The sequence below is a fragment of the Microtus oregoni genome, unplaced genomic scaffold (assembly GCF_018167655.1).
Source record: "Microtus oregoni isolate MIOR12 unplaced genomic scaffold, Mior012 000037F_ref0000500, whole genome shotgun sequence".
Classification (NCBI taxonomy): Eukaryota; Metazoa; Chordata; class Mammalia; order Rodentia; family Cricetidae; genus Microtus; species Microtus oregoni.
The window spans coordinates 25899544-25925628 of record NW_024543096.1 but is presented as its reverse complement, the minus strand read 5'-3'; the positions used below and the strand labels follow the sequence as shown (position 1 = coordinate 25925628).

Sequence of the window (26085 nt, the reverse complement as noted above, 5' to 3'; positions counted from 1 at the left end):
GGACTGACTAGCCATACCTGCAGTCATAGTAGGAAGGTCTGGCTTAGGAGGACCTCCAAGCCTAGCCGTGACCATTGTGGGAAACAAGGTGAAAGGGCAGGGCCCGGGTGATGGAGGAGTGGTTGGTGACAGGTGGCTTGGTTGCTGGCGTTTCCAGATGGGTTTTCTTTGACTTGGGTCTCTGCCCCTGCTTCCGAGTGCTTTCCTTCCTTCCTATAATATGACAGGCTAAGATGGTGGTTGTCAGCAGCCAGGATGGAAGATTGGAACTAAGTTTTATGTTTACCTTTGATTCCTGCTGCCACAGTCTTTCTGGGACTAGTCAGAAGTGACTCTTTGACAAACATTAGAATCTAATATATTTACAGAGCCCCTCCTCCTTCTGTTGAAAACAGAATGGATTTTGCTCTTATTTTAGTTGTGGATTGGTATATACAGTATGTTTTATTGTCTATTACCAAGTAATATATTCTATATACAGTGAAGTATTTTGTTTGTAGGGGCCTTTAAAAAGTTTGTTTTGACATTGTAGATGCCCCCGAAAAAGGGAGGAGATGGAATTAAACCACCCCCAATCATTGGAAGATTTGGCACCTCACTGAAAATTGGTATTGTTGGATTGCCAAATGTTGGGTAAGTAAACACTGAGACTTTTCATATTTTTATTTTTATAGACTTTTGGGTCCTGTTGTAGAAATAGGAATTCAAAAGGCAGTAAGAACTCAACTTGAAAAAAGAACAGGGCTAGAATATTATTACTACAAAATGAGGCTCCAAGTTACATGTGTTTTATTTAATTTTAGTTGTTTTGCACACATTGAAGCGAATTATTTACATTGTTTTGCTAACTTTAGGAAGAAGCAAGGAGAGTTAAAATATCAATGAGGCAAATCTGCTATCTTTGCCTGAGATGTTGGGAGAAAAACATTGTATGCATTTGCTGGAATTGGACATCCTACCCAGGCTGTTAGCTGGAGCCTTGTAGCAGAACAATTAGGAAATAGTCTTAAAACTATTTTTCTTTCTAACTCTCTTGAGAAAAGAGGGTTGTCTAGAGGGCGAATTTTTACTGGAGAAAGAGGTGAGTCCTTCGAATATACTGTTGGAAAGTGGGTGAAGAGTTTGTGTTACGCCATGTTTAAAGACTGAGACGGGAAATTCTCAGTGCAAGCTGGCTAGCCAGTCTCGCCAAAATGATGAGCTCTGGGTTTAGCAACAGACTCTGCCTCAGTAAGTAAGGTGGCAGGCTCTTGAGGAAGACACTTGATGTCAGCATCAGGCTTCCTTATACACACATACACCATGTCTACACACTTTTGAACATACAAATGCATGTCACACACATGTGTACACAAAAAAGTGTTTAGACTTGAGAATTATGAAAACAAAGTACTGAATTTTATCGTTTTCAAAATTAAAATTAACTCTATGTATCATAAATTTGCACATAAGGCAGTGGTAGAAGGTATGTGTGGGGTTTATCATACAGTTGTTTGCACATGTAACTTACACGGTCCAGCATTCTTAGCCAAGCGTGGCGGTTCACATCTTCATTCTAGCATTGCGAGGCTGATGCAAAAGCATCACTGTGACATTGAGGCCAGTCTGGGCCATAGAGAGATCTTGTCTCAAAAACAAGAAACACTCATACATATTAAAAGTGATTAGGGTAAACCAAGCAGTGGTGGCACACACCTTTAGTCCCAGCCCTCAAGAGGCAGAGGCAGGAGGATCTCCGAGTTCGAGGCCAGCCTGGTCTACAGAGTAAGTTCCTGGCAGCCAGGCTACACAGAGAGACCCTGTCTCTTAAAACCAAAAAAAAAAAAAAAAAAAAAAAAAAAACCCAACAAACCCAAAAAACAAACAAAAAAAAAGATTAGGGTAATAGGCACAGCGTGGATTATGAGGATCACTAGGACATTTTGGGGTGCACGCTTTAGGTCATTATATTAGTGGCATTAGAACAGCTGTGTTCTCTGTGCCCCTTGGAGCTCCTGTTACAGAGTCCTCAGTGAATGGCACATGGTATGCTCAAGTACCCCTGTTTTAGATTCTTGTGATGTAAAACATGAGCTGATATGGTTGTCCCAACTTCAGGCTCTGTGGAGCGGGTTTCCTGCTGTGCTAGAGTCTTCTTGTAAAGTAATAATAAATAAGAGTGGAAACATAGCAAAACAAGTAATCAAGCCAGGTGCTGTAGGGTACTGTCAATACAGTTGAAAGCAAAATATGATTATAATGTTCACAGTGAGTTTTTCTGCACCAATAAGAAAGTTTTTAGATATTAGCCTTTATTTCTTTGGAATCACTGTAGTAGGAGCATCTTGACTTCAGATGAGAGTCATTGAAAAGAGCCGTCTTAAGATCTTAAGTGTTTTTTATGTACGTTTTTTTTTTTCTGGGGGTATATAGAGTATAATAACAATATATGAGAAAATAACCTGAAAGATTTTATTATTCAGTATAAATATGGTATTTATGCTTTCAGCTTCAAAATAGTCCTCTAGTTTTATGAGGTATGTTCTACATACAGTAACATTTTACTTAAAATATTTTGAATTATATTTTTATTTATTTTTTGTTTGTGGGTGATTACTCAAATATTGGAGATCAGAGGGCAACTTGTGGGAGTTGGTTTTTCTACCATGTGGGTTCAGGGTGTTGAATTCAGGTCTTCAGACTTGGTGGTAGGTACCTGCTGAGCCATCATGTGGCTTGAATATACTGTTTTGTTAGGGAGGACCTGAAGATTTAACTCAGGGCTTCTGTGAATATTCATTTGTTTTTAAGTGACGGTTTATTCAATTTTGACAACTGTGCTTGTGTAAAATTTCTTTTTATAAAACGGTCTTTCCATTAAACTGTATCAGGTAGGGTTCACTGTATGATACACAAACCTTGACTATTTTAAGCCAGAAAGAGTGAGCAATTAGACTTTTGTTGTGATATTTTGTATTTTAACAAATAAAGCTTGCTTAAAGATCAGAAGGGCAAAGGCAAGCCGCAAGAGGCCAGGGAGTGATGGCACACACCTTTATCCCAGTCAGAGGCGCATGAGTTCAAGGCCACCCTGGGCTACAAGATTGCCTAAATTGCTGGGTGGTGGTGGCACACCCCTTTAATCCCAGCACTCCTCTGAAGGCAGAGGCAGGCGGATCTCTGTGAGTTTGAGGCCAGCCTGATCTACAAGAACTAGTTCCAGGACAGACTCCAAAGCTACAGAGAAACCCTGTTTTGAAAAATAAAAATTTAAATAAAAAAAAAGATTGAATATGTCTGAAAGAGAAACAGAACTCACACAAGGTGTCCCAGCACTAGGGAGGTGGAGACAGGCATGATGTGGCTGGGAAGAGAGAAGAAAGAGGAGTATAAGACCAGAGGAGACAGGAGCTCAGTGCTGGCAGAGGTTTGGTGGAGACAGATGGAGTCGGGACATGCCGTCTGAGGACAGGATCGCCCCTACAGTCTGAGCATTGGTAGAGGTAAAAGAACTCTTTATTTGCTGCCTCTCTGCTTCTCTGTTCTGCAGCATTAACCCCAATATCTGACTCTGGGTTTTATTATTCAGACCAACTAGAATTGGTGCTACAGAAGGATAAGAGCTCGGGTGATACAAACAGGTATCCACATGCCTCAGCTGTGTGAACTCTTGACCTGGGTGATTCTTTTTTCTTTTCATTATTTCTTTTTTTGAGACAGGGTTTCTCTTTGTAGCCCTGGATGTCCTAGAACTTGATCTGTAAGCCAGGCTAGTCTTGAACCCACAGAGATCATCCTGCCTCTGCCTCCCTAGTGCTGGGATGCACCACTGAGCCTTGCTGATTTTTGTATCCTATCCTATTCTATCCTATAGCATTTCTGGCAAGGTCTCATCATATCATATCATATATCATTTGTGACAAGGTCTCATTCTGTAACCCATGCTGATCTAGAATTTACTGTGCCCTTGAGTTCCCCAAAATCTTCCTGCCTGAGCCTACTGAGTGCTGGTACTACAGGATTAAGTCCCTTTGCCTGGAAAGCGAATCTGATATTTATTGAACATTTATTATGTGCAAGTCTTTGTTCTGAATGTTTCATACATAATATCTAATTGAATGAATTGTTTGGCATCTCCAATTAGACTCTCAGTTCCATAAAGGAAGAGATTGTGTTGTTCCTGTTTATTGACATATTTCTAGTGCCTAGACTGGTGTTAGTAATATAGTGAACACCCAATAATTATTTGTGGAAAGTAACAATTATTTGTGAATGGGATAATTTCCCCCTTTGATAGCTGTGTGTAGGCTTAGTGATAAAGACACATGTTTTTGATACTGCTTTTAATGAAGAAGAAAGAGTATCATGCTAAGAGTATGGACATTTAGTTTCTAGGTCTGTCTTACTGTTTCTTGGTAAATTGCCTCTTGTTAGACTATTGTATTATTGTAAGTGAAAGACTTTGAAGCTCTTAGGAAACTGCTCAGTGTTCTAGACTTGTGTCAGGGATAGATAGCTCTTCTTGAATGGCATTAGCTTGAGTTATGGATGTTAGAATATCCCCAATACCTTGGCTTAAAGAGTTTAGTGTGTTGTATAGTCATAGGTTGGTTACTTTAGTCATCGTGGACATCCTTTCTGATAGCCTTAGGGAACCCAGTTTCTTTTTGGCTCAGCAATCCCTAGGATTGTGGCCTTTTCTTATAGCCTAGGTTGCTATGAACTGCAGACAGCTGCTTACCCAAAGAACTCAATAATTTAGCAGTGTTTCCCTTTAAAGCACAGTACCACTCAGCACTCCTGCTACCATGCCTTTGCCAGAAAGTAGTCCCAAGAATTTAGTTGTCACGCGTGCCTTTGTGCCTTTAATCCTAGCACTTGGGGAGGCAGAAGCAGGCTCCTTCACTGAATCTCTGTGAGTTCAAGGCCAGACGGGTCTACAGAGCTAGTTCCAGTACTGGCTCCATAACTACTGAGAAACCCTGTCTCCAAAATCAAAACCAAAAATTTAGTCGCAAGGAAGGTTAGGAAATGTAGTCTATATTTTAAAACACACATAAACACGTGCATCTCACACACACACAGACACACAAACTCGCCTCTGTGAGACATGTGGTATTCTCTTTTCAAGCACTCTAGAGCTACCCAGGAAAGTAATTCTCTTGCTTGGTTGATGTTTCAGGGAATTGTTCTTTAGTATGCCTACAACTTTTCCCTTCTAGCTGGTTCCATTCTTGATTTCTTTCATTTGTAGATTAAACAAATTATGTGTATATGCATATGGCTAGAGGCTTCAGGTTCCCTTTGAACTGGAGGTGATTGTGAGCCTTCCTGTGTGGGTGTTGGAGACCAAGCTCAGGTCCTTTGCACGAACAGAAGCATCTTGTGCTCTTAACTGCTGAGCCATCCCTCTCATTCCCCTTTTGTAAAGGAATTCTGAGGAAGATATTTTGTAGTCTGCAAATATTGATGATCATAGTATTTTCATTTAAAAGAGCTGACACAGTTAAGCAGGGTTCCACCGAGAACCCACATGATGGAAGAATCAGCTCCCGCAAGCTGTCACACGTTTTAAATTTTTATATGTATATATTTAATTATATATGTTTATAAAACTTAATACATATGTGTAATTTTAAATACTTTATATATTGTGCTAGGTATTCAACAATAGTTGCTTTATTTTATTTTATTTGTTTGCTTTTTGAGACGGGGTCTTACTATGTAGATCAGGCTGGTCTTGAACTTATAGAGGTCTGCCTCTGCTTCCAAAGTTCTGAGTGCTGGGATTAAATGCATGAGCTGCCACACTTGGCTTGCCTTATTTTTACTGCATTTTAATTCTTTGGTCTCAGTAGGTCCTATCTGTAGGAATTGTTGATATGGCATTCCAAAGACATTATTAATATGGCATTCCATAATTATTATAATTAATAATTAAAAAAACAGAGTCAGATATAAGGGTTAATACTGAAGATCAGAGAAACAGAGCTATCAGCCACTAGAGAGTTCTTACCTCTACCAGACTGAAGGGGGGATCCTTTCTCTACAAATCCTCAGACTGCATCTCCAGATTGCATCTGAGCTACTGTCTCCTCCTGCCTTATGTTCCTCTCTCCACCCAGCCATATCACTCCTGTCTCCACCTCCCTCCTGTTGGCATTAAAGGCCTGTGATCCCAAGTGCTGGGATTACCTTGTGTGAGCTCTTTTTCTCTTTTAAACAGATTCATTCCCAGGTAGTCCAGGGTGGCCTTGAACTCACAGATATCCGACCACCTTTGTCTGGGATTAAAGGTGTGTGCCACCATTTCCCTAGCCTCTATGCCTAACTAGTGGTTTAGCTCTGAACTCTGATCTTCAGGCAGGCTTCATTTGTTAGATCACAAACAAAATTATCACTATGCAAAGGTAATTTTCCTATTTCTTCTTGTATTCTTTGAAATGCTCCTTGTCCTTGTATATTGAGTTACTTATTTATTAAATCATTTGTATAGTTCTAATCAGTACTAATGAGGCTTATTTTATTCTTTGGATTAGAATCCATTACTACCTCTTAATTTTGCTGCTCAAATTGCTTTGGCTTCAGCTCTTGGGAGCTCTTTCAAGTTGGCCCTCATATATCTTTGATGTGTTCTCATTGTGTGTGTGTGCATTTGTGCATGTGTGCAAATGGAAGCCTGAATTTGATGTGGGGAGGGCTTCTGCCTTAGTCTATTTCCAGTCTTTTTTGTTGTTGTTGTTGAAAATACACTTTTTCCATATATTCTGATTCTGGTTTTCCTTCCTCATCTCCTCCCAGATTCACCCCACTTCTCCACCCATCCAATTCAATGCCTTCCCTCTCTCTCTAGAGAACAGATAGGCAAATAAACCAAACAAACATAAAAGCCAAAGAAATATACACATATGTATACACAATACACCATTAAAAATACAAAATCGGAAACCATAATTTGTAAGCAAGAGACCAGGTAAAAAATGCCCATGTAAAACATTATGAGACAAACATCTTCAAAAAGTTTTTTGTGTTAGCCTCTCTTAAGTGTGTGTGTGTGTGTGTGTGTGTGTGTGTGTGTTATATCACACACACAAGACTCCATTGGAAACTTTTTGAGCAGTTGGCACTTGGAGATAGCTTCTGGATTAGGGATGGGGGGCTCATGTCTACTTCCCCTCAACACTGGTCCCCCATCTGTCTTGAACCCATGCAGGTCCTGTGCATGCTTCCACAGTCTCTGCGAGGTTATGTTGCGTCAGTCCTGTTGTCTGGGAGACACAGTTTCCTTGGTGTCTTCCATCCCCACGCTTAAAATTTTTTCTTCTCTTCTGCATAGATCTTTAGTCCTGAGGGGAGGTCTGATGGAGATGCCCCATTTAAGTCTGAGTTCAAAAGTCTGCCACTGTTTGCATATTGTCCAGGTGTGGGTCTCTGTGTTTCTTCCCATCTACTGTAGGAGATGGAGAGCTGGACACTGATCTGGGTCCAGGTCAGGTGTGTGGCTACTGGGGATCTCAGGTAGAAAGTATTTCTAGATGGAGGTGGCTGGCACAAAGGAACAGGAATGGGCTGAGCAGGTCTGCAGGAAGGAGGAAAGCTGGATCAGCTGCAAGGTTTAGAGGAGTCATCAGGGCAGGAGAGTTGTGCAGAAGGAGAGGCCCCTGCAAGCTGACTGCCACAGGGCTGGGGATGAGACTGGGGAAACTGATGGAAGGCAGGAAGGAGTGTCTCCACCTTAGTTTTGTTTTGTTTTTTAAAAGATTTATTTATTTATTATGCATACAATGTTCTGTTAACATATATATACACCAGAAGAGGCACCAGATCTCATTATAGATGGTTGTGAGCCACCATGTAGTTGCTGGGAATTGAACTCAGGACCTCTGGAAGAGCAGCTAGTGCTCTTAACCTCTGAGCCATCTCTCCAGACCCTCCACCTTAGTTTTTGAGTTGGGTCTTTCACCAATCCTGGTACTCAACTCAGCTAGACTGGCTGGCTAGCTAGCTCCATGGATCCGCCTGGTGCTGCATCACCTGCACTGGGATTGTAGTTGGGGGAAGCAGTCTGGTTTTCAGGGGATCTAAACTGGTTCCTTATGCTTGTGCAGTAAGTCTTTTTCCAAGTGAGCTGTTGATCCACCCCTTACCTGTTTCAAAAGAATAGAAATATATGAAAACACAAGGACAAGATGACTTTAATGCTCATCTTCCTTAGCCAATAAGAAGTTAGAGCTAATGGGCCAAGTAGTGATTTAATTAATACAGTTTCTGTGTGATTATTCCTGAACTGAGCAGCCGGGACCAACAAGCAGCCTCCTACCAACATATATTTTTTGAGGTTTATTTATTATGTATAGTAAATATTTGATTTGTTACAATATGTTTTAACCATTTTGATTCATGCTCAGATTGATGGACCTCTGGTTAGTGTGCCTTTTAAAGTTGGCTCTAGATACTCTGTGTGTGTGTGTGTCGTCCCCCTTTCCCCCCTTCTCTCTCTCTCTTGTGTTACCAAGGTTGGTTTTGTGATCCTGGGCTTAAGCTCTCCTGCCTCACCTTCCTGAAATAGTGGGGATGGCAGGCACTCACTTCTGTTGATAGGGCTCCATAATTATTAATAGCTTCCTGCTGTTCTGTGAGAAAAGTTGAAATTCCAGCTTATTTCTTTGTTGTTGGTATTTATCTCGTTTGAGACAGGATCTTTCTGTATAGCCCTGGCTGGCCTCAAACTCAAGATCTTCCTGCCTCAGCCTGAAGTGCTAGTTTTGCAGGCATGTGTCATTACACTTAGCTCATCTTACATGTGTTTTTTGTGCCAGACCTGAAATTAGCTATTTTTCTGTGAAGTCTTGACCATTTTTAATAATCATGACATTTAAAGACCTCGGTGTAAATGCAAATTCTCTTTTAAAAAGTAGCTGTTCCATGTCTACATATTAACGTTTTAAATTATGTTGTTTTATAGTCCTTTAAAAGTTAAAATATGTATTATACAGGTGTGTGTATGGTATATGTGCAGGAGTGTTTGCATGCATACCTGGGTGTCAGTGGCCGACTTTGTGGAGTGAGTTCTTGCCTCCCACCCTTATAGCAGGTGCCGGAGATTAAACTCAGGTTGCCAGTTTTGTGTGCAAGCACTTCTGTTTGCTGAGCCTTCTCACTGGCCCAACCTTGCAACCTTTTTGGGAGTGAAATGGATTATGTCTTTAAAATATATACATTTAAAAATAAGTAGCATGACATCTGTTTTTATAAGATTGAAATTAAAGTCCGGTTTTATAAGAGGAGCCAGTGGTTTCCTCTCAGTCACATTAGTCCTCGAGTTCTGACATTGTTGCAGTACTGTGTCTTATGGGACTTGGGTCCTGGAACTCTGACTAGGGTGACAAGGAAATGAAGAGAGGACAGTGACACTAAGAAAAACAGACACATGGACAGGAAAAGCTGGGTCAGGTGAGTGGTATGCTCCCTGGAGCCACACCTTTTTAGCCTGGATCCTCAGCACAGGGAGAGGGGGGTCTCAGGAGGCAGTTTCCAAGAGGAAGCTGCAGTTGCTAGATTTCGTATACAGTGGTCATTCTGTTGCACTTGGACCCCCCAGGGAAAAACTTTGCCATCCTGTGAAGCCTGGCCTATATAGGAACCAACTTTGTCTAATTCACCATGGGCCTAAGGCCTTAATCTTTATTTGTCATGGCACCGTGGGTGTCAACAATACACATTCATTCAGGCCTTCCTCTGCTCCCTACATGCTAGCTTGTTATGGGTGCCACTGTAAATCCTACAGCGCTCACCACCAGTTCATGGTTTGTTAGCTGAGTTGAGTCTAGCCCCATGTTTCTAAAACCTGCCTTTATACCATGTATCTGGATATATTGAGAACATGGGGTTGTATACTGGTGGATCTTGTAAGAGGCCCGAGAATGCCCAGCTTTACCCTCTGTAATGCAATCTGTCTGAGCATTCGAAAGCCACTGATTGGCCAGTGGTGCACCAGCCAGTGGTGGTTTATATGCTTATTTGGCACATGTTCCTACCTAACTCTGCAGTGTGTGGTCTCAGTGTGGTATCAGCAAGTGCAGTATTTAGAGACTGATAGGTAGGGCAGTCCATCGTCTTGTCAAAGCAGGCTTCCCAGGAGCAGCACTAGGGTAAGCCTTGGTCCTCACTTTGTTCATCATGTTCTGTAGCTCTCAAAACCAAATACAAAAAGACTGGTTCCTAGGTTTAAAAGTTTAATCAGGTGTGTTCTGGTTAAGTCTGATTTCCCTTGATGAACATGAACTAATAAGACCTCATCTGAAGAAAGTTTTATTTTTAGGTTTTTGGAGAAAAATAATCATTTTTAATTCCACCATAGTAACATGACTGTTATACTTTTTGAGTATTTTTTGTTGTCAAATTTAGTCCATATGCAAACATTTTTACATAATCACGCCTAACCAGAGTTTGTGAGTGCTGGCCCTGTAATTACCAACTAAATCCTTAGCCACTTCCTCAGTCCTTCTTGGGGTTAAAACCAGAAACACTGTGTGACAGTGATTCTCACTTTAAATCCCTTGTACCCTCTGTCTGGGGCGAGGGAAAGCCATTGTGGTGAGGTTGCTGTTCTCTGTTGCTGATGGGTGCAGATCAGCAAGTCCTTAAAAGTCTTACTTTGTTTCAGATTTGACTGCTGGCATAGTTACAACATGACTGGTGTTACTATGGGCTGTCATCATCCTCTGAGTATTCACTTGATATGAAGCAGATAATTGGGAAATTAGTGATTAGTTTATTCCATATGAATGCACTTTTTATCTTGGTTAAATCATATAGTGAAAAAGTCACATTTTTACCTTCATAATTCATAGTTTGAGGCTTACCAGTAATCCTCGTGTAATAGCAATGAGAAGCTAATGTGAGCTCTGACCTCCCATTTCTTCGCAAATAGCAGCCACTCACTCCTCAATTTGGAATGCTTTGGGAACAGTTGTGCTAGCTTCAGCATGTCGTGTTAGAGAAGGCTGTGCTGGATATGGGTGAAATGAGATTGGCATTATGGGGTGTGTTGTGAGAAGAATGTTTTGTGACATTATATGAAACTCCAGCTATCTTCTATAACAAAGGCTCTTTGGGAACATTGTTTTCAAATTCCAAATAGACTGAGATAGGGAACATAACCTAATTATAAAATTATAAATTTTATATCAAACTTTATATTTTGTGTTAGTAAAAATGTTTCTTCCCCCTTCCTAGATTTGTCCTTATAATTTTGAGCATTAGATGTGTTTTCTCACCAATTTAAGGACTGACTGAAAGTCTTTTCTTTGTTTTAGGAAGTCCACCTTCTTCAATGTACTAACAAATAGTCAAGCTTCTGCAGAGAACTTCCCCTTCTGCACTATCGATCCTAATGAGAGCAGGGTGCCTGTACCGGATGAGAGGTTTGACTTCCTCTGCCAGTATCACAAGCCAGCAAGGTAAGGAAGAAGCTATACCATTATTCATCTGCTCATAGACGGGACAAATGTGTTTGATATATTCAGAATCAAGTTTCTTCCAGAATTAATATAGCATTACTTTGGATGATTATAAAAACAATGTAGAGTACTACAAAAAGGAAGAATTTTCTATGTTGATACAGTAATTTTTTTCTGAGATTGTGAAATAGAAGGAGAAATCACCTTATGTTACATGATTTCATCATGTAGTACAGTTCTATCTGTATTCTTAGTTCTGCAGTCATGTTTTCATATAAGTTGTATTTTTGACCTTATAAACTTCAGTCTTTCTTTCAGTCTCTTTATTTCCTAAGAGCCTTTAATTGATGGCTTTTAGTAAAATTTCAACAGACTTGAAATTCAAAAGATTTATTGTGTCTTTAACTGTTTGACACTTTCAGCAGCATCACATGCATACAGTGGCAGCTGGACCTCAACAAGCATTGCCTGTTGGCAGAGACACAGCCTCACAAGAGCCAGGGCCCGAACAGGAGGGGCTACAGATGAGACAGGAGCCTGCTGGAGCCTGTGGAGCCTCACAGGAGCATCACAGCAGTGCTGGAGAAGACAAGAGAAAGCCCATGTGTGCTCTGCAGTGCTAGGCAGGATTAGAGAGAGCTGGTGGCCTACAATTTATGTTAAGAAATAAATAAATACATGAAGTTATTAATACTCTAGAAAAACCCATATCCTGTGCTTGCGTGTCTGCATTGAGAACAGAGTAAGAAGGCCATGCCTCTCGGTCTAGAGCCACCTGCTTTATGGCAGGTGAGGTCACCACCACTCCTCACTGTGTCTGCCTGCTGTCTCAATGTCCTGCAATGCATTACCTTATTTTCTCCTTAGTAAGGTTTAGTCTTGTCTAATTAAAGATAAAATACATACTTAAAGATACTTTCTAGATTAAATACAAATTGAAACTATCTTTTCTATTATCTATTTTTAGTACTGTGTGTATATACAGTATATTTACTATTTATTATTACTGAGAATTTAGTTTTCTTTTCACTAACTTTTCATTCAGTATTACATTCATTCATAAAAAAAATTATTCACTATTTTGAAGTGCTGATAAATATCAGGTTTCTGTTTCTAACCCTGGATTCTGCAGAATCCCAAGCATGCTTGATTTTGGTACTTGGTATGCACTGTGCCAACAGAACTTTTAGTAATATTGCTCATTAGAGTTTTAGTTTCAGAGATAGCAATAGTTTCCTTCCTCATTTTCCTAGCTAAGAAAGTCCTAATGTGGGCTGTGGAGATGGCTTTGTGGGTAAGATGCTTGCTATACAATCATGAACACACAAGTTAATTCTCCAGAACCTACATTAAAACACACACCACACACACACCAAAACAACAAACCTGGGCATGATAGGGATACATTTATCATCTCAGCAGTGTGGTGGCAGACAGATGGATTTTTGGGTCTTGTTAGTAGCTAGCCAGGCTAGTTGGTAAGTTCCAGATATGTGAGAAACTTTGTCTCAAAAAACAAAGTGGATGATAGCCAAAAACCACTGCCTGAGGTTGACCTCTGGTTCCATGGAATGCATGCATGTGTGGACACTCGCAAGCACAATGCCTGCTCACATTCACATGTCTACGAAACGGGGACAGCAGAGATGGCTCCGTCAGTGAGGACTGGATTTGGATCTCTGGCACTCATGCATTGCAGTGCTCTGAAGGGGAGACGGGGGATCTCTGGGGAAGCTGGCCAGCCAGAGTGGCCGTGTCTGTGAGTTCTGAGGGTTTTGTGTTTTGTGGTTTTTGAGAGACTTGTCTCAATGAGTAAAGTAGATGGTGATTGAGGAAGACTTAGTGTTGACTTTGGACCTGTTCATGTTCTTGAAGACACCTGTGAATGCTTCTGCGTGCACACACACATACACCTCCACTCACCTCTGAACAAGCATGCACATATGCACACATAATAGAGGGCCATCGAGATGGCTCAGCAGGTGAAGGAGGCTGTCATCAAGACTGATGACCAAAATTTGACCTAGGACCCACATGACCAAAGGAAAGGACTGACTCTTGCAATTTGTCCTCTGACCTCCACAAGTGAGCTCTGGCATATGTACACATGCACACACACACACACATGCACACACTAGCAATGTAATAAAGACTAAAAGAAAGAAAAAGTCACAACAGAAAGAAAGTTTTGTTTATTTTGGGGGCTATTAGTTTTTCCATTATTATGTACTTTCCAAACTTTGTTCCAAGAACCATGTAGTTAATTTATATGAAATGTTTGGAAAATTCAGTTGGCTGATAAGTAGGTTCTTTATAATTATCTTTTGTATTTCAGCAAGATTCCTGCTTTCCTAAATGTAGTGGATATTGCTGGCCTTGTGAAAGGAGCTCACAATGGGCAGGGCTTGGGGAATGCCTTTTTATCTCATATTAGTGCCTGTGATGGGATCTTTCATCTAACACGTAAGTACAGTTGTTTGCTTATTAGTTAAGACTAATGAGTGTTTCCATATCACCCAAGTAGAGATAAATGACTTATAGGTGAGAAGGTTTGCTTTGTAAGATGAATCATGAATAATTTATTGATTTCTAACCTTACTACTCCTGTCATTTCCCCATGAGATCACTATGTAGTCGGTGTATTCCTACTATGGCTATTAAGTCCTGTTGAATGTTACCCCTTGTTTTGGATTAGAGCCCTGAGGTGTGTTTCTGTGTGAATTGACTTGGTGATTATAAAGGCATTTTTATTTCATTTTGGTTATTTTTAATTGTGCTGGATTGATCCCAGAACTGTGTATATGCTTGATAAGAGCTCTAGACAAGGCCTTCTTTTTGTGTTGGACTTTTCTGCGCTTTTGTTTTTCCTCATGCTGAGAAGGCAAAGTTTGTAGAGAAGGAGATTCTTCTTCCAAGGAGGGAAAGGTCCCCAGGGTATCTGTTAGAGATACAAAGAGTGAGGAGAAAATCTAGATCATTTCAACTGATGCTTATGGAAAGCCAGAGTACAAAGAACAATAAGAACCTTGGGCTCTTTTGACTATAAGAACAGTAACTAGGGATGGGTAGATGGTTTAACCTTCCAAGCGAAAGGACATGAGAAAGACCAAGATTGGAGTCTGATCATTTGACGGGACTCCCAGAGGAAAAGTAGTGAAACTTGAGGCATCTAACCTGCAAACAATAAAACGTATAGGTGACTGCTGTAATGGATTAAGTAAAGTGCTGCCTGTGCATTTTGGGGAACTCTGCAGGTCCCCAAGCAGCAGCAGTGGGCAGCTGGTCCCGAGAGTAGCCAGTCCCAGGCAGGGATGGCGCAGTTCCCCAAGTGGCTGCAGTGGGCACTCCAGGAGACCACACCACAGGTCCCTGAAGGTGGCTGTTCCCTGGCAGTCCTGGGCAGGGAGCCACAAGGTGGACGAGAGACAAACCAATAGGCATGCCATGCAGAGTGAGGTTGGATATTTATTTAGTGGGTTATGGAGGGGAGAGGGGAGAAGAGAGAGAGAAAGAGAGAGAAACGGGGAAAGGGGAGAAGTGGGGAGAGACAGAGGCTGCCTCTTTGAGGAAAGGACTCAAGCTGAAGATCAGCTTGCCTAGGTGGAAGGTGAGAGAGTGAGACTGCTTTTCTCTTAAAGGGACAGAGCAGACCATTACAACTGCTCTGCCTAATTCTAGTGTTAGCACCAAACTTAGATGGCCCCCACCATCATGTTCCTAAGAACATGGATGCTAGCAAGTCTTTAACTTGAGGCACAGGCTGATGAGTATTGTTTTAACTTCGGCACAGTGGCTGTTCCGAGATCTACTGCTATTCCATCCAACAATTGCAGCTCCATAGTAACTAGCCTGCTTTTCTAGCAGCAACCTGGCCACTCAGGCCTGGCGGGAATTCTGTACCCACGGGCACTGGTTCTTGTCACTGTTGCTAAAGGTATCTTTAAATCTGTATTGTTCTATGTATGAATAAGACTCAAGATTCAAAGACTGGAGTGAAAACCTGCCAGTTCAGAGAGGCTGAGTAGCAACCAGCTAACCCTCCTTACTTGTGTCTCCCACAGACCCATACTTCTGCTTGCCAAACCAGAAAAATTTGTGTCACTCCAAAACCCACCCATCCTGTGTCTCTCTAGCTCTCCTGGATACCCTCTGATACTCTATGATCTGTCTTCTAATTGCTAATGCAGCCTTCTGACCCAAGGTTAATTTTATTTAATTAACCCAAATGTAAACTCAGGATTCACAGTGTGATGAAACAACCTTTAAAAGATGACTGATCTTGGAGGGCTGAAGAATACAGTGTTCAAATTGTTAGATTACACAGAATATTTCACTTAATAGTGAACAGGCTCTTGCAAGAGATTTTACTCTTATGCTCTGAAGTTGAGATTTTGAAGACAGCTTCCTACAAACCTGAATAACTTTTGATACTTCATTTCCATTCAGTGCCTGTGTCAGGTTCATGGAACACAAACTTGGGAGATTCAGGCTAAAATACAATGTTTTCTGTGTCTTTAAGACTGTTTGTTTCATGTCACTTGTGTTACTGAATAAAACACATGTCAGTTAGACTGGAGAGATGACTTGGAGGTTAAGAATGCTTCTCTTCTTCCAGAGGACCTGAGTTTGGTTCACAGCACTTACGTCAGGTGACTAAGAACTTCCTGCGGTACAGCTCCAGAGGATCTGGAGCCTCCCTCTGGCCTTCACAGGCCCCTTCACACATGTGGCATAACTACATATAGACATGCACACATTTCAGAATTATAATCTGGTTGTACTCAAAGATCAAAGCTACAGGGCTTTAAGAATGGCAATAGATGTCACTGCCCTAAAAAAATGTGTACGTTAATGAATGGTAGTGAGGTCCCAGTGCCACCCCCTTGAGCTCCTAGGCAGGAAGGACCCATGATTAGGTCCTGTCCTTGGTACTTGTGAAAAGGGGGGAATGTGGAGCCCAGTCACACAGCTGCCATAGCAGGTACCACCAGGTCTAGGGAAAGTCATAAGCCTGCACCACCCAGGAACAGACCATCCAAAGGAAATCCCCAATGTTCCAACCATTGTAGACAGGGTCACCTGCCAGCACATAATCACTTTTCACCAGGACAGCCCTAGACAAATGTCAGCCAATCAGGGGTCCTGAACCTTAGAAGTCCCTCACCCCTACCTTTGCTACCCAACTCCAAATGAGCTTGGGCTGGGCCCTCCAATCACTCCAATACGTTGGACATACGAAGAGTCTGAGTTTGCAAACTTGTGTATGAATAAAGACTTTTTGCTTTAATAAAATAAATAATAAATAAATAAAATTTAAAAAATTTAAAAAAAAAAGAACTTAAACCAGGTGGTGGTGGCATACACATTAGATACTCTGGAGGCTCTAGAGGCAGAGGCAGGCAGAGCTCTGTGAATTTGAGGCCGGCCTGGTCTACAAAGCGAGTTCCAGGACAACCAGAACTGTTATACAGAGAAAGCCTGCCTGTAGCACGAATAATAAAAATCCAGAGAGAGGGGTTCAGCCTGAAGATCAGAAAAGCAAAACATACAAGCCACTAAAGAACTCTTTAACTGTAAGAAATCCTCAGACTGAAAGAATAATCCTGACTCCATAAATCCTCAGAATGAGACTGAGAGCTGTCTGCTCTCTAATGCTGGGATTAAAGGTGTGTACCACTACTGCCTGGTTTCTATGGCAGCTAGTATGACTACTGGGATTAAAGGTGTGTGTCACTACTGCCTGGTCTGTACGGATGACCAGTGTGGCTGTTTTATTTTCTGATCTTATTAAAATACAAATTAAATATTACTACACCTGTCTCAGAAAGTTAAAACCCAATACCCTTTGTCTAAATATGTCTTAGAATCAAACTGAGAATGACTATTGGCTCCCACTGATAGTTGTAAAACCGTGAATAAACTGCATTTCTGAACTATAGTTTTCCATGTAAAATGAGAATGGCAATGCTGTACTACCTGCATAACTGTTTTGTAGTTGAAACATGAAATGCCTTATGTTAGTGCATATAAACTGTGGCTTATAATGATGCTGTTTTGTGAATATAGGTTTTTTAATTTTATATATTTTTGAGATATAGTCTTACTGTGTAGCACTCTGACTTGCCTGGAACTTGATATGTAGACCAAGCTGGCCTTGAACTTACAGATAACTGTCTACCTCTGTCTCTTCAGTGCTTGCATTAAAGGTATGTGCTACTATGTCCATGTGTGAATATGGATTTTAAATATCAATGTGTTTTCTCTTTTTTAAAACATTTAACATTGTGTTAACATGCATAACATTTGCTGTTAATCATTGCTAGATGTGAAGTTCAGTGCACTGAGTACATTCCCATTGTTGGAAAGCCAGTATCACCATCCAGTTTTAGAGACTTTAGAATAATTGTTCATGCTTATTATGCTTTCTGTTAGATTTTTAAAAATGCATATTTTGCTCATATTGTATATCTGTGTACTGTGTGCATGCCTGGTTCCCATGGAGGTCAGAAGAGGGCATTGGAGCCCCTGGAACTTGAGTTATACATGGTTATAAGCTGCCATGTGTCAGTGCTGGGACTCAAACCTTTGTTCTCTGCAATAGCAACAAGTTCTTTTAATTGCTGAGCATCTCTTCCACTCCAAAGATTTATTTTTTTATGTATGTAGGTATTTGGTTTGCATATATATATATATATATATATATGTGCACCATGTATTGACCACAGAGGTTGCCTATTTATTAATAAATACCTATTTATTATGTATAACTTTAAAAAAATTGTAAATGTTGCTAATAAGTATTTTTCTTCCTTTTTCCCTCCCTCCCTCCCTTCCTTCCTTTTCTTGTTTTTTGAGACAGGGTGTCTTTGTATTGCTTTGACTGTCCTGAAACTTGCTCTTTAGAGAGATCCACCTGCCTCTGCCTCCTAAGTGCTGGGATTAAAGGCTATGCCACCACTGCTGGGAAACTTTTTCTTTAATGGCCAGTTAGTAAATACATTACACCATTGTGTATTCTGTGTAGATGTGTACTTGAGAATGTGTGTTGTATGTGTCTGAATGCTTGGAAGATGCAAATGTCATGCTTGCTCCAGGTCATAATCTGCAAACTTTTAGTTTGTTGATCTCTGCTCTAGAGTCTTCATGCAATGCAGGTTCTTAAACTCTGAATCATCTCTCCAGCTCACTCTGTGCAGAAACTTTATTTTAATGTAGTCCCATCTGTTAGTAGTTGGGGCTGGCTCCTGTGTTACATGTTCTGTTCAGGAAGTTCTTGCCTACCCCAGCATGTTGAAGAGAATTCCCAATGGATTTCTTTGAGAAGTTTCAGCTTTTCAGGTTTTAAATTAGGGTCTTTGATCTATTTTGAATTGATTGTTGTACCAGGTACAAGATATGAACCTAATAACTCCATTCTTCTGCAGGTAGAAAGCAAGCTTTGCCAGCACTGTTGAAAAGGCTGTCTTTATCCAGTGTATGTTTTTGTCTTCTTTATCAGAATTAAGTGGGCATATCTTTTTTGTTGTTTTATTTCTAGGTCCTCCATTCTGTTCCATCGGCCTACCCATCTATTATTATACCAGTCCAGGCTGTCTTTATTACTGTAGCTCTGTAGTATTACTAGAGGCCAGGTATTGTAATGTCTTTAGCAGTGTTCTTACCTTTGGCTGTTCATGGTCTTTCGTATATTCATGGTTCCATATGAATTCTTGAATTGTTTCCATCAGAGTTTTGATAGGTAGATTAGTTTTGGTAGTATAGCCATTTTTTTTGCAGTATTAATTCTGTCAATCAAGGAACATGGGATATTTTTTCATCTTTGATTTTTGTTTTCAGTGTCTTGTTATACATCTCTGCAGCTCATTGGCCTTTGGGGCAATCTAGAGTCAGTGAGGTTTGGGTTCTCAGAAAGTGAAAAGTCGAGAGTGATGAGGAAAAATACCAGTGTAACCTCTGTCCTCCACATGTGCAGACATGTGAGCCAGATGCACATATGCACACACCTACACCAACAAGCCCCCCACATACATGCAGAGTAGAGGGTGAAAGAAGACAGGATGCTGCCGCTGATCTCCACTTAGGCACGAAACAGGTGAGGAGATCCAGGTGTACATGCGACAACACACACACACACACACACACACACACACACCACACACACACACACCGAAAAAGGAAAAAAAGAAATGCAAAAAGTAAAAAACTGAAAAACTAACCTGTTTAGTTCTTGACATGTAATAAATGTCAAGTCAATCAATGCCACATAATATTAATAACATAGACTATCAAAATGAGATGTTATAGAAATAAACTGGATTAGGTTATGTGAATATCAAGATGAAAGAGTACACTTATTTAAAAGTAATAGATACATTATTTTTATTCAGGAAAGTATATGGCCCCATGGGGATGTAAAGGGATGTAGAGATACTTGATGGAAGAAGACGGGAAGCAGGGTGAAGAGTTAGCATTTCAGCCGAAGGAAGGGAGGAAAGAAGGAAGGTGTGGGCTCCATAACTTAGACTTGCGTAGAATGTTGATAAGAAGGTCACTGATTTTGCCACAGATTTTGAGTGCTGCTCATTTATCAGTGTTCTGGAACATTACTTATTTTCCAAAGCTCTAAAAAAGACTGTTTCAAAATGGGAGAATGTACGCCGTGAATAGCAAAGACACTTGCTGTGTAGTGTGTTGTAGCTAATCTGAGAGGTATGCCTTACACAGGTCTGAAAGCCAGCAAAGAAAATTCATATTCCTCTTATGGGAGAAGGAAGAGGTGGGGGTGGAGATAGAAATGTAGGTATTATATCAGGTTGACTCTTCCTAAGTTTATATTTATGCCTCAGACATTTGTTTTGATTGGATGTTAACTTGTTGACTTCTCTGTAGCTAGGAAGGCCGCCTAGCTCATAGAGGACGATGTGATTGGTTTTGCGCATCCTCTCAGCAGTGTGCTCTTACTTCTCTCGGTGTTAAATGTATCACAGAGGTCTGGGGTTAGCAGTATGACGCTGGGTGTCCTTTGCAAATGTACAGTATGCCAGTTAGAACACATAAATGCATTACTTTTACTCTCTCAGAATAATCATAATACTAAGCTCAAGACCTTTTTAGCCAGTAATTTACTCTTTAATTTTATTTTCAGTGCTTGTTTTATCAAGTAAAGTCTATTTTGCTAAATATAACATTTCAGATTTTAGAATAACTGCTAGTTGTACCATGAGATTTTATCTTATTTGTTTATTTATTTTTGAGAGGATCTTTTTAGTATGTAGTTCTGTTGTCTTAGAACATTCTGTGTAGATCAGGCTGGCCTTGAAGTCACAGAGATCCGCCTGCCTGTACCTTGGTATTTTGTTGCCATTTCTTTTTGTTTCTGAATATGCAGTCTTAATCCTTAGAAAACACTCCCCTCTTTTCTTTCCAAATAGGACTGTAAACCATTTGTGAACTACACTTCTCTCTTGGTTGGTTTCTCTCTTAAGCTGGTCCGCCCAGTTCCTAATAGACACATCTAAGATCAGTTCATGTAAAGATGGTTTCTGTGCAGATGGTTAGAATTTTTGGCAAGGAAAAATATAGGCCTTATCCTTTTTCCTGTATTATTAATGGCAGATGTGTCTTCTCTCTGTTTTATATTACTAGCCCCTATATCTGTTTGAATTTCATATGTCACAACTCTTTAGTTAGAGCTTCAACAACACAGCTCCAGAGAGCTCCTTTAGTTTTGTTGTGGGCTCTTGGCTAAAAAAGCTGAAGGTGGGGCTCCAATTTTTAGTTCCCATTGGAGCTTGAGCCCTCCAGGCTCTACTGCTTTATTGAACTGCTAAATGAGAAGGTAAAAATGCCTTCATCCAGCTCCTCCACCCCCTTAGGTTAAGTTAGGTGTTTATATGTTAGTAAATCACCTTTAATTACCGTGAACATAAACTTCTGTTTTCAAGAGCCCACCTTCCCCCTCCATAGCTCGTCATTTAGAAGTTTTAAATGGGTCACACATTTTTGCCTAGACACAAATTGCCAATATAAAGCTGTCTTTGATTGTATTCTAAAATAATGGAGTTTTCCCCCGTTGCGTTCTGTAATTATCTTTTTCATCAGTATTTATTAAATTAATCTAGTATTGGACTGCAGCAAATAATTTGACCAAAGCCCATATGTTTTCTTTGTTTCTTTAGTACAAATTCAATGGGATAAATAATTATGCAGTAATTCTCATCTTCATATACAAAGCATTCTAACAGCCAGCCTCTGTTCACTCTGGAAAATCCTGCGGCAGAAACTGTCCCTCTACTTTGCACTGCAGTGGTATACGAAACTGTAGTCTACTGTTTGCAGCTTAATCATTTGTATATGTCCTATATCCCTGGTGGTCTTATATCTATTTTAGGTGATTGGAGCAGTCTTACTCTCTCTTGAATATTTTTTCTGATGTAACTTTGAGGTCTCATTTCCTGTCCTCTGTCCAAAATAGCCAACTGTAGGGGTTCTTTTGTAGCTTTTGTATCATTAATGAGTTGAAATTAATCAGGGATGTGAGGGCAACTTCTAAGGTCCAGGAGAATCTCTTGATCTTCAAGCATCCAATTTTGAACCACATTCTTCTTAGCTGTCATTTGTGAAGTTAAAGATGTTATTATCGAAACAGGCTTGGTTGTAAGTCAGTGCAGTTTTTGTCTTAGACTTATTTGAGTGAATGGAACCAACTTCCTTACGATCTATCCTTTGCAGACTTTACATGGATACCTTCAGCTCTTCTTTCTGCGCCAAGTAGTCCTCCTACAGCAGCGATGATACCGTCTGCAAGAACAACCACAATTGCTGGGTATCACCTTTTTGCAGATGTCCGTAATCTGCAGATGTCTCTAGTAGCAGTGATTATAGTGGCACTTTGACTTCAGTAACTGTTGGAGGATAAATAACCAAGGGTGCTATGGAATATATTGAGATTTTAGTTAAAGATAAGATGTGGGAGGGAAATATGGTGGGTAAAAATAAGGATTAAGTATTAGATTGAGCTTGGAAGAAAAAAAGCGTTTGAGTTGGGTAAAGTAGCTAGGGGGGAAAGCTGGGATACTGTTAGGGAACATGATTTTAGAGATTGCAAAAGGTCTGTGATGTTATAATTAGGAAGTAAAAACAGGAAGTGAATAAAAGATGAGAGAGAGGAAGGCAGGAGTGAGAGGTAGCTGAAGGGTGGGTACCTTACAGTAAACTGGGTGTGGGAAAGCTTAATCAGACTAACTAGGGTTAATATTGGGATAAATTGGTTTTTTATGAGATAATGTATTCACATATTGCCAGTACATCAATACTTTGGCATATATTTTATAAATAATTCAAGCTTCATATCTAAATTTTAAAAAAACTAGGTCCTTACAAGACAGAAGTAGTGGTCATATAGAATTATAGCCTAATTCAAGCACTCGGAGGTAAAAGGATCAGAAGTTCAAAACAAGCTTAGCCAATGTAGTAAATTCAAAGCCAACCTGAGCTACATAAGACACTGTCTCAAAAAAACCAAAACTCAGGCCGGGTGGTGGTGGTGCACGCCTTTAATCCCAGCACTCGGGAGGCAGAGGCAGCCTGGTCTACAAGAGCTAGTTCCAGGACAGGAACCAAAAGCTACGGAGAAACCCTGTCTCGAAAATCAAAAAAAACAAAACAAAACAAAAAAAAAAAACACCCAAAACTCTGTCCCTCTGTCCTCATTAACTAGTATCTGTGTAGTCAGTGTCAGTGGTGCTGGACAAACCCTTCCAGCAGTCAGACAAAGGGACAGGGAAGCTGGCTCAGCAGGTAAAGTACTCGCTGTTCAATCCTGAGGGTCTGAGTTCAGATTCTCAGGAACCAAATAAACCCTAGGAGTGGTAGCCTAGCTATATTCCAGCATTCTGCAGGCAGAGACGGGATCCAGAGCAAGACATCTAGCATGACGACCCAAGGAAGTAAGCTGTGGGTTCAAGTAAGAGACCCCGCTTCAACTTGTAAGATAAATAGACCAAAGAAGACATCCAGTGTCAACCTCTAGCCAACACATATGTGGGGCTGTAAAGATGTCTACCTGCACATACCCATGGGCTAATAAACAGAGGGACACACCTAATGTTTGGTTGTGGCTCCCTGCATCTGCTCCCATTAGCTGCTAGTAAGCCTCCCCGATAATGATTGCGCTAGGATTTGGGTCCTGGCTTGACCTTTGAGAGCAGGGGCTTCTGCCTGAGGTGTGGGGTGGGGATCTGGGTGCTGGCACAGCCTCTGGCTGGTAGAGCAGGGGCTTCTGCCTGAGGTGTGGGGTGGGGATCTGGGTGCTGGCATAGCCTCTGGCTGGTAGAGCAGGGGCTTCTGCCTGAGGTGTGGGGTGGGGATCTGGGTGCTGGCACAGCCTCTGGCTGGTAGAGCAGGGGCTTCTGCCTGAGGTGTGGGGTGGGGATCTGGGTGCTGGCACAGCCTCTGGCTGGTAGAGCAGGGGCTTCTGCCTGAGGTGTGGGGTGGGGATCTGGGTGCTGGCATAGCCTCTGGCTGGTAGAGCAGGGCTTCCCTTCTCTCTATTTTATTTTTCTGACCACCTGTTGTTTTGTGTGCATTGCATATTTTTGAACAAAGTGCTCATCACTTGTCAGCCAGCAGTGGAAGCAGAGAAATGACTTGTGCTTGTTTTGCAGAAAGTTCCTTTGTATTTGTGACATCAGCTTTGTTTTGTACAATTAATGTATTACACGCTAGAATAATCTAAATTGCAGCCACTAAATGGAGATGTAGAGTTTTTTGGGGGTTTTTTGCCTTGAACCAAATTTGTTGACTAAATGTGTGCAGCTATTGACTTATTTAACATGACAGTTTCATTAGAAAAAATTCTGTGAAGTAAAAGCATGGTTACATTTGTATAAATTGTATATTTATTAATTTATATTTTCCTAATTATAAGTTGACCTTCAATATATACAGTAACAGGTTATAAACTCCATATGTGAAATATCTTCAGTTGCACAGTTTGATTTCTGATGAGTTACTGCTTTAAGCAAACACCCACCGTCACTTTAATGGTATTGCTCTAGTTTAGTTCCTGATAAAATGTGCTGCTGCAGGGTTTTTTAGTCCTTTTTCCCTGTTGGAAAGAAAAAAAATTGTAACTATTCGATTAAGGTTTCAGATTGATACTGGAATAAATATTTAGACTATTAGCTAACTTCTTTTGTACTTGCATGAACATTAACTCCACGCTGCAGTCTAGATGGGTAGAGACTTTACCAATGTCTTTTTTTTCCCTGAATTTCTCCCTTGATCTGTTATTAAATAATTCTGGTTATAATTTATTTAAATTGTTAACAACCTTAGTATATTAACATTATTTAAATTTACAAGTATTTTCTTAAGATAATTATTTCAATGAACAAGTTTTAGAAATAATTGAAGAAAACTGCTTAATTAAGGTAAGTTTATCTTGTACTTTGTAAAGAGCTTTAAGTATCAGTATTTAGCTTTTATTGTAATAAGACGTGGAAGGCTGATTTGGAATAAGGGCATTTGCTGGTATCTGTAGTGTTGTGCTCCTATGTGATAAACAAACGTGCTGAGCTGTAGCACTGGTCCCCCTGTCGAAACTCTGTGCCTTCAATGATTAAAGAGCAAAAAAGTGCTTGCAAGTACGACTTTTTGTTCTTTTTTAAAACAATCTAAATTCAAATGGAAGCTTTATTACTTGCATGAGGAGAATGCAGGAGTCTTTTTGGCTCCTTGGTTGCTTCTATGTGCGTGGTCTAATATAGTGGACATTAGTGCAGAGTAAACGGCTAAATGAGTCATAAGATGCAACATCTGCTGGCTTCAGGCCCTGGAGACAGCCTGAGTGCTGCTGTGAAATCTCTAATCAGTGCATCTGTCCCCGAGACTTCAGTTGCTACAAGGATAGTTTTCTATTTTGGAGTACTCACTGTATGAAGACAGCATATTAAATTTTTTTTGTGCATGGAACTGGAAACTTTGTGCTGGTGATATCTAAATAGTAGAGTTATAGCAATGATCATTTTGGGAGTGAAAATACAGGAAATGGCAATAAGTCTGTCAACTTTAACTGTTTCATGTCTTCTGGTTGTTTGTGGTCAGAGTTTTACATTACAGACACACAGGTGTTAATGTCTTAGGAAATACAGCCGCTGTAGCAAGGGAAACATAGGCCATAGCTGGGTGCCTCTGAAGAGAGATGAAGTGGGGTGAGGGAGACAGAGAAAGTGTGTTACATGTATGTATATGAACTCGTTAGTATACATTTTGTCTTAAAAATCACCCTTAATTTTCAATAAACCATTTAATGGGCAATGTTCACATGGATTCTATTAAGAGATGTTGCCTTACTGGGAGAGCTTAATTTTGTTTTTTGGTGTTTCAAGACAGGATTTCTCTCTGTAGTTCTGGCTGTCCTGGAATTCCTATGTAGAGCCGCCTGGCCTTGAACTCAAGAGATCTACCTGTCTCTGCCTCCAGAGTGCTGGGATTAAAGGCAGGTGTGGCTGCTGTTGCTACTGTCACCACCACCACCTGGCTGAGATTTGAAGTTTAAATTATAGTTTCTATTAGTTCATTGTTCTCTATGCTGCAGTTCTTTGTGAGTATTACCAAGCTTAGTATGTTTTATTCTTAAAAA

The 26085-nt window shown here is 40.5% G+C and overlaps 1 protein-coding gene across 1 annotated transcript in view; it reads left to right on the top strand.

The window, feature by feature from the left end:
- The window catches only part of Ola1 (Obg like ATPase 1), a 125361-nt gene that overhangs the window by 887 nt on the left and 98389 nt on the right, over nucleotides 1–26085 (top strand). The window contains exons 2-4 of the mRNA XM_041631548.1: nucleotides 533–633; nucleotides 11298–11441; nucleotides 13777–13904. Of these exons, the coding sequence (XP_041487482.1) occupies nucleotides 533–633; nucleotides 11298–11441; nucleotides 13777–13904 (373 nt within the window). The remainder of the gene's footprint in view (nucleotides 1–532; nucleotides 634–11297; nucleotides 11442–13776; nucleotides 13905–26085) is intronic.